The 9313-nt window shown below is 43.6% G+C and overlaps 1 protein-coding gene across 1 annotated transcript; it reads right to left on the reverse strand.

Annotated features, from left to right (window-relative positions):
- Nucleotides 1-322: 322 nt before the first annotated feature.
- ADAMTS1 (ADAM metallopeptidase with thrombospondin type 1 motif 1) lies at nt 323-8849 on the reverse strand. Its single transcript, XM_032775969.2, has 9 exons — nt 7836-8849; nt 6277-6623; nt 5724-5856; nt 5177-5344; nt 4555-4841; nt 4165-4351; nt 3864-4039; nt 2845-3020; nt 323-2466 (listed from the first exon to the last, which is right to left on the reverse strand). The coding sequence occupies exons 1-9, from the start codon at nt 8422-8424 to the stop codon at nt 1725-1727; spliced, it is 2805 nt and encodes a 934-aa protein (XP_032631860.1). The 5' UTR covers nt 8425-8849; the 3' UTR covers nt 323-1724.
- Between the last annotated feature and the right edge of the window lie 464 nt (nt 8850-9313).

The raw sequence follows: 9313 nt of genomic DNA on the forward strand, positions 1-9313 counted from the left end.
CGACGAGCCACTAAGGACCATGGCCGGCGGACAAGCATCTGCTGAAATGCCGCTGAGAAGCGGCAACGTCAAGAGGCACTGCATTTGGGACCACTGAATTAATTCATATTCCATTTTTCCCCCCCCAAAAATGAAATCACTGCTGGGCACCCAAGATTACTCTTTTACCATGGGAAAAGTTTTCAAAAGCACCTATAAAACTTAGGCTCCTACATCCCTTAGTCTCTTTTGAAAAATGTTACTCTAGATTTTTGGTACTTTCACTGGAGTAAAAAAAAAAAAATCAATATATAAAGTAGAAATAAAAACACAATTTCAAAAATTCATAGTGTTCATTTATTACCTCTAGTAACATATTATTATATTGTATAAATACTCTATCCTTGTTATATGTCCTTTTAAAAAAAGCGATAACTTAGAAGATCACAGGAAGTATAAAAATAAATAGGTTCATTATACGCATTTATTACAAACTATAACCCTTCCCAGAAGGTAAAGAAATATAAAATACTTATAAAGTACATATAATCTGTAGCAATATATTTTACTATATACATATGGAAAGCCATATTCTCTCATAGTCTATGGACTGGCACAAACTTTTAATTAAGCAACTGCTAGTGTACTGCTGTGGATGGACCCGCTATCCTTCAGCTTTGTCTTTCCCGCCTTATAAAAGTGATTTGAGCACTATAAAAATATTAGATGTCATATATTAGAGATTCCCATGCATACTGGGAATTTCTTTTTCCTTTGATCTGTCTCTAACATAACACAAATAAGTAAGCTAGTATGGGCTGGAACATGGTAAAAAGTTAGAACTTGAGATAGCGCTCAAACCTTCACTGTCATAACTTTAGTTTACAATGTGGTAGAACCAAAGCTGAACCAGAGAAACCAGTGGTTTGGTCAGGAGGCACCAAAAGCAACAACTTTTAGAGAGTACCTGTTCCATGGAGATTGCCACTTATTCCAGCTTTGTAGGTTATGCATGTCACAATAACTACATCAACATGGGAGAGAGAAATGGATAGAAACATTGGGGTGATGCAAAAATGCTTAAAAATAGAACATTCTAGTTGTCTGCAGGTTAAATTAGGTTAAGTTAGAGTGATTGTTCTTGATATTTTTGACTTTTTATTTGTGGAGAATATGGCGTAATTTTTATATAAAACTAATCTCTGAAACAATAGCAGCCATGAACAATGTAGTTGAAACTCCTTTTCTAATCCTGTTTTTTGTCCTTTGTGAGGTAGGTACGCCTTGACCAATTATTTTAAGCTTAGACAAAAGCGATTTTCTCCCTTCTGCCCCCCCCATCCCAAGCCACCCACATAAAAAACCTAGGGACTTGAACAGTACCACAACACAAATCTAAAGGGAGGGGGAAGAAGGATCTGAAATGTTTACTTAAACTCCATTTGGCCCCTGCTTATGTTTTCTTTAACTTGTAACTGACTTAAAGGAAATTATAATGCCTTAGGGCTTTATCTACTGAAGATGAAAGAATCAGTTACATTGGCTTGCTAAGCTATCAAATCTGCACTTTGCAGGATATTTTTATGATGGAAAACCACCCTAAAATTATTTGTACTGTCCCCTCTCAATGAATCTTCACCATGACTTTTGTATGCAAGACACACATGCTATCGCTAACTCTCTTGTTTTCAGTGCACTGTTCTGGGAAAAAAAAAAAGTCTCCAGCTTTCCCAACTCGATACTGGTTAAGTGCACTTTGTAACATTGCAAAAGTCTATTAAGTGTTTAGGTTTCTTTGAAGGGTCACAGCTTTCTTGTGGCAACATACTGCCATCGTAAGACATACATTTTAATAATCTCTTCTTGAATCCTTTCCCACATGTCTTAGAACATGGTGACCAGTCTCCCAATTGCCATTGTGGGCAGGGCATGTCTGCACATGGTCGGAGATCATTTGGTTTGAGTTCTTTTGCACAGTCTGTGGCAGACTGCCCATTAAAGTCTCTGCATTTGACAGATCTTCTTTGCCAACCGGACCCACATGACTTTGAACATTCTCCCCATTCTTCAATAACCCATTCAGATAAGATCGTCTCCTTGATGGCGTTAAAAGATTCTTTCTTTTTGCTGGAAGCTTTCTCAGACCCAGACTGTAGTGGTTTCTTCACAAAATAGGTATATTTGATTTTAGGTTGAGGTGAGTCACCCACAGTCAGAACCTGGATAGTTAAAGGTTCCGTCAGTGGGCTGAAACTGCGGATTCTTTCCAAAGCTGCAGATGAGCCACTGTACCTCAAAACACTGCCTTTATAAGTAATGTCTTGTTCCAATGTCGATAGAGTGTAGTCACCATTAAGAATATATGTGCCATCAGCAGCTTTAATAGCAAGGAAACTGCCATCATGTCGTGAACCCCTGTTATTTCGTTGCTTAACTTCAAGGTTGGTTGCTCCAGCAGGAATGGTGACAACATCATGATAACCAGCTCTACAGGGAACAAAATGCAAATATTGAATCCTTAGTCTTCTACTGATTAAGGCTTCAATTTAGCAAAACACTAAATTTTGAGCTTTACCTTATGCATATGCTCAAGTCCAATTAACTTCAATAGGACACAAGCATGTGCATAAATGCTTTGTTGAATCACATCCTAAATTACTGCTACAGTACAGGAGGTCCTTGTATGATGCACTTAATTTAATTGGGATTTTATTTTAAAAAACTATAACTGATCAACTGATTTAAAAGGATTAATTTTCAATTCTAAGAGTAAACTGAGTCAATACCGGTCTTTGAAACGGAAAGGTTATTCTGCAAGATATTAACTACTGCAGATGAAAAGAGTAACAGTATTTGTAAACTCACTTTGCACTAACGAGTGTGCCCGATACTTTCTTACAGGTAGATCCATTGCCTCCACAGATACCACATTTGTCAAATTTCTTACTGGAGCCTATCATACGATCACAGCCAGCCTTTACACATTGTCCCTGTACACAGACAGAAGTGGAGTCTGGGCTACATGAGGTGCCATCCACAACCTTTAAAAAAATTAAAAATAGTGCCTTTGATTAGAACATGGACATTTTATTTGCAAACACTGATAATAAAACTAAAATATGGATGCAACACGTCTCCCACCCCTTCATATTCTGAAGATAGCTACTGTTGAAAGTAAAATGTATTCATTTAAAGTATGCAGCGCTACTTCATTCCATTTGCAACACTAAAACTCAGTGGTAACATGAGAAATTGATTTAATGTCAGTGTTTATCAAAGGGACAACTTTAAATTATTTAAGCCCATATAAAGGGAAGACATTGCTTCCTGAAGCCAGTTGGGTCATTCTTGGGTCATGAAGTGCAAGGACTGATAGCCCTTTCAACAATATCCTACCTAGCATATAGCTGTAGAAGCTAGTCTTAAAAAAATGTACTTATTCCTTATTCTAATCTTGCTAAGCCATTGGTTTCCAATTCCATTGCCAAAATATATTACATTAAAAAGTATTTCCTTTTGACCATTTTAAGATGTTAGCCTTTTAGGAATGTGAGAGGCTGAAGGACCTATGAAAATTTGAATAAAATAATAGAAACACAATATTCTGTAAAAACCCCAGTATAATAAAATGTGATGAGTATGTGAGTTTAAAAAGCTGTGACTGAGTTTGAAAGAATCATGTCCACATATTTAAATCTAGTTTGTATTGACGGCATTAGACTACCTGTAGAACAGAGGAAGGGAAAATCTGGCTAAGATGTTTTAAAAGCTTGTGATTAAAATATTTTAGTTTGCACATCCTTTGACTCCACTTTAAAAAATAATCAGAAAAGGTAAGAATTCCTGCTTAAAATTTAATGTACAGCACGTATTTTAAAAAATACCTTAGGTTGCAGAACAAAGAAATATCCGGTGCCTTTTGCTCGGCAGACAAGTTTGCATCTGTCCTTTGGAGAGACTCCAGCAAACTTGGGTGTCCATTCCACTGCAGGTCCACTTCCAAAAGGGGATTTGGAAATGTCATTGTGTGTTTCACACTGTTCTTCTCTGAAGGTTTTGCCTATACATATGAGAAAAAATAGTTAGACATTAGATCTTCATCTTTAATTGTCTTGCTGCCTCCCCTATCATCTCTCCTGCCCCCAACATCCCCTTCCTCCATGTCAAAGATCAACTTCAACTTACCATTATTATCTGGACAGTCCTCAATATTACACGAACGGTATTGCACCCGTTTGCCTTCACAGTACTTTCCGCCATTCTTTGGAACTGGGTTATCACACTCTCTAAAGGAGTACTGCACTCCACCACCACATGTCCTTGAGCAGTCTCCCCAGGGTCCCCATGATCCCCAGCTTCCATGGACAGGGGTCTAAAATGATAAACAACAAATATATATATAATAACAAATATATAACAACCACACTAAAACTCTTAATTAAGTTGAGCCCCTTGCACAAGATTCCTTCTATGTTTTATTAGCTACCACCCTCAATTTACTCATTATCAGAAATCAAAACTATGTATCTTGTTGAGATATTATTGCATACTCTAGATTTTTTAAAAAATACTTACATCATAATGCTTCTTCTCAGTCTTGTTTACACACTTGCCATTCACACACCATTTCCCTTCTCCACAACTGGTGCCATCTGCCCAAGGAAAGTGTTTAGTTTGGCACACAAGCAATCCTCCAGAGATGCCCGTACACCACAAAGTTGTACACGTGCTGGCTGTGTCCGGACAATGTTTGGACTCATCTCCAAATGTAAACTGGCACTGCCTATTGGCATCATACAAAGTTCCAGGGAGATCAGAGGGAAGCTGTATAGGTTTGTGGGGCTTGTCCAGTAAACACTCACCTGGAGAAAAAATAGTAATCAATGAGCTAGTTTGAATGGGAAAATAATATTTTATTTGTTCCTGTTTATTTGCACTTAGTTTTTTTGTTCAAATAATTGTTCAGCCTTCATTATACCAACAATAATGTGAACCAGTTAAAGACTTCTTTAATGGTACTGGCAGTCAAGTAAAAGCAGAATCTTGTACTGGAGTTCTCTAACAGAAACTGTTGTCAGGAGGCGACTGCTTCATTTTTAGTTTAGTTTTTATTTAAGTAGGAAGAAAACAAAGATATGTTTAGATGCCACATAAAAGCTAAGTGTACAAACTTGAATAGAAAGCTTAATAAACTTACCATGACCATTATCCAAAAATGTTGTAATCATGTAGGCACTGCACGGAGACCAAGGTTGGCTTCGATCCAGATTGGAAAGCATAGACGCCATCATGTGGGAATCCCGGTTTAGACCATTAATATTGGCACACTGCTTTGCGTCATCATGGGGCATGTTAAACACATGGCCTTAAAAAAAAAAAAAAGATTTTTAGGACGTTTGTTTTATGCATTAGCATATATTATTTAAATGTTAGTCTTGAACTAATAACTGAATGCATTTTAGATATTTAAAAGAATTATCTGAATAGTTCCAAAATTTTAAACAGATGCCACCTTACTTTTGCTTGTCTCATTTGCCAATCTAAGAAAGATGGTGTTTCTGCAATTGCAGTCAAATCTACAGCTCCTGCAATCTGCCATACGCCATTGTCTTCTACTGACTGACTTTAGAGGGAGTTTAGAACAGAGCTGGGCCCTACATACAGACTATTACATAATGAGATATTTACTTTATGGTATTAGACTAGTTTAAATTAATTCAAAGCTCACGTCAAAGTTGAATTACCTAGTTCATGAGCAGTTGTGAAGGCAGCTTGCAATCCGTCATCTTCTATGATAGAGCAACTGCGGTTTGGATCACAAATTGTTCCCACATCAGCCATCCCAAGGGTATCACATGTCTTGGCACCACAAAGGTCCTTTTTAAAAGAAGACAGTTTCATTTAACCCAGTCAAACTTAACCTTGGCAAGAATCATTCAACCTTGGCAGTTTGCCTTTACTTATGGAAAGAGCATAAAGATTCAGAATTTCAGTAGATACTATGGCAAAATTCTCCTTTGGAACATGCAAAAATGCTTGTATTGTACTTATTCCATAATTTCAGTGGTAAATCTTGCTAAATAATCCATATATTAAAACAGCAATAGGCTGCATGCAAAATACCTTTCATCTGAAGTAACAGAACATTACAAAAAGGTGGTTAATTATTATCCCACTTGTTTGAGTCAATAATCTCAGACAACTGAATTTAAATGTGATTTTTCTGAAGAATGCATTTAAAAATGTTAGGCTTGCTTTGTTTGTAAAAAGACCAAACTTTCCCTCCCCTTTCCTTACCTGTCTGGTAAAGAGGATTGTGGTGTCATAGTGCTCTGCATGTCGGTCACTGGGTGGGTTGTGTTGCTTTTGCCAACCGCAGAAGTTCCTTAAGGTAAGGGCAGCATTAGAAGAAACTTCAGGTCCCTTCTGCTCATCATAGATGACCAGAATCTTTACCAACACCAGACTAATAGAGTTTCGGATACTGGGATGCTTGTATAATTTGGCTGCCACAGACAACAGAGTCAGGAGATAGTGCTTCAATCCACTGCCATGAAACTCTGCCATGGATTGGTCTGCTACAAGCATGGTTTCCACATAGCGAGGGCTGGACACAAATCTTTTTTTCCTTGTGCTTCCAGTTTCTATATTAAAAAAGAAAAAAGGGGGAAATTGCATATGAATAGCCTGTCCAGAAATATTACTGTAAATTATTATAGTAAGGAACTAGAACAAAATACAGTAACAAACAAAATTTGCATCTATGGCAGAAAATATTTTACATTACTTTCTTACTAAAGGCAGAATGATCTTAAAATGGAATCTGAGGCTTGTGGCACACCTACATTTGAAGTAGCCGAATTTTGACCTCTGAAACCTGAGCAGCTTTAACTAAGTTACTTTTGCTGATGCAGTAAAGAGCAGCCTTGGCCAAGAGCATATGATGTGAGCCCTTGCAAATGACTCAGAAGTCTGAATGAGATCATTGGGCTCCACGTGGAAAGCACAGTGCAGTACTCCAGACTCCTGCCAAGCAACCCGATTGCTACCGGGATCCTGCAACAGCACCGCCTCTTACCCTGATAGGACACTGTGCCCTCGTCTGACTTTCAGTTCCACTCCTCTCTCCTCCCCCTTCCCATGTGCTGCTCCAGTCAGATGATCAAACTCCTCCATTCATACGCCCTTTCTGGGCTGTCAGGTACTATAACTTCTCCTCTCTTTACTACACACCTGTGTCGGGTCATGAGCCATTTTTGTGAATTAACATACTGTACATTAATTACTAGGGGGTGGGATTCTTTGATCAACATTTACAACAAATGTGTCTCTGCTTGTGTCTATGTTTTGTTTACTCCCCTATTTAGTGAGCCAGAGTCTCTCTTCATTTACACAAGCGTAACTCAAACGACTTTAAAGGAGTTATTCCTGATTTTAAGCACATGCAGTTGAGATGACAGTCTTGGCTATAGTTCATCCACACACACACACACACTCTCTCTCTCTCTATTTGTAGGCTATACGGTTTTTCATTGCACTAAACTTCTGTCCTTTTCCAAACCAACCTCCAGTACAGCTAGAGGTTACTGAGAGAGAAATACTTAATATGCTGGAAGGGAGTACAAAAAATATTTCCCCATCCCTGTCTGCGGGGATGTGCTTGAAAGTGGAGGGTGGAATTGTCAAGAGCCAAAGGCTCTTTTGCAAATCCCTCCCCAGGGTCTCTCTCTCTCCCCAACACGCACGAGATATTCACGCCCTGAGGACGTGTCAATTTCAAGTCACCAGCCCGTCTGAGGCTTCTACGAGAGTAAATGGGAGAGAAGCTGCAAGGCAGCCAAGCTGGGTCCCCGTACCTGTCTGGCCCACGTGCGCCTGCTGTCCCTCTGCGGCCAGGGGGGAGCTCTGGTCTGTCACCCCGCACTTGGAGCCGCCGCTCTGGTGGCCGCGGCTCTGCAGCCGCCGGCGCAGGAGGTGGAGCTGCTGCTGGGAGGCGTTAGCCGGCTGGATGAAGTACTCTTCCCCCTGCAAGTAGAAAGCCCCTCGGAGCCCCTCGCAGAGGCTGAGGGCGGCGGCAGAGCTCGGGTCCCGATTTACCGTGCCGGAGTAGAAGCAGCGCGCCAGGTCACCTGCAGGTTGGTTCCCGAGCGCGGCTCCCTGCTCCGGCACCGCCTCCTCCTCTTCCCGGGGGCGGCTGCCCAAGTACTGCAGCCTGAAGTCCGGAGCCAGGAAGCTGCTGTCTGGCTCCAGCTCCAAGCTCAGCCGCTTCCCGAAGGCGTGCAGGAGATAGAGCCTCTTGGCAGCCGGCTCGGCCGCGGAGTCCAGCCGCACGGGCACGATCAGCTCCTGCTCCTCCAGCGGCCCGGGGCTGCAGCGAGCGCCCCGCGGGCAGAGGCAGAGCAGCGCCGCCAGCAGCAGGGAGGCGAGTGCAGGGGCTGGCCCCATGCTGCACGCCGGCGCTCAGGCGGAGAGGCGCGGGGGGAGCGCAGGGAGCAGCTGGCTCAGGGGCGACACGGAGGCGCCCCGGCAGAGGCTCGGGGCAGTCGCTCAGGGGGCTGCAGCAGGAGCGCGGCGAGGTCTCGGAGTCCCTACAGAGGCGCTGCCCTTGCCATGGCCGGAGCGCAGCAGCAGCAGGGTGAGGAGGATGCTGCAGGGCGCAGGAGCTGGCTGTGCTCCCCTTGTGCTGGCGCTGTCGAGAGAGTTGGTGGCGGGAGAGGCTCCAGCTGCCGGGCTCGGCGCGTCTCCTCTCCGAGTCGGGGCACAGCCGGTTGCACGTCCGCAGCCCTGCCCGGCGCTCAGGCTTGGTGGAGAGGAGAGGAGGGGGGCGCGTCCCTGCTTTGCAAACTCGCTGGGCTCCGAGCGCCTCCGCGGTGCGGCGTGAGTGCAGGAGCCGGGGCAGCCGGGGCCGCCCTTTATGGGATTTGCCCGGGCAGCCCCCTCCCAACCCCCCCCATCTCCCCCCGCCAGGCACCGCCCCTAGTTCAGAGCAGCTGGAGCGCTGAGCTCACCGCCTGCGCAACCGTGTGGCTGCTGGGCCCCCTCCTTCCCGCCCAGCGCCGCCGGGGCCCCCGGGCCTTTTGCTGGGCCGGGAGGAGCCGGAGCTGCCCCACACAAAGCGAGTGAGCCAAGCCGACACTGTCGCCTCCTCCCCGCCCCCAGCAGCCCAGCTCTTCCACGTCGGACGGAGAAGCCTGGAGCTGCTCAGGGCTGCAGCAGATGGGAGGGAGGTGACAGGTAGCGCAACCCCTTCGTCCCCCTCCCGGGGAGCTCTGATTTGCAAGCCCCATTGTGTCGAAGTCTAACCACGACTTGAAACGCAAGGAGCACGAGAGGG

The sequence above is a fragment of the Chelonoidis abingdonii genome, chromosome 1 (assembly GCF_003597395.2).
Source record: "Chelonoidis abingdonii isolate Lonesome George chromosome 1, CheloAbing_2.0, whole genome shotgun sequence".
NCBI classification, from domain to species: domain Eukaryota; kingdom Metazoa; phylum Chordata; order Testudines; family Testudinidae; genus Chelonoidis; species Chelonoidis abingdonii.

Coding starts and splice junctions, on each gene's coding strand:
- ADAMTS1 (XM_032775969.2), bottom strand. CDS start 8,424: ATGGGGCCAGCCCCTGCACTCGCCTCCCTGCTGCTGGCGGCGCTGCTC. Junction 4,040..4,164: donor GGACTGTCCAGATAATAATG/GTAAGTTGAAGT, acceptor TCATATGTATAG/GCAAAACCTTCAGAGAAGAA. Junction 2,467..2,844: donor GGCACACTCGTTAGTGCAAA/GTGAGTTTACAA, acceptor TGTTCCCTGTAG/AGCTGGTTATCATGATGTTG.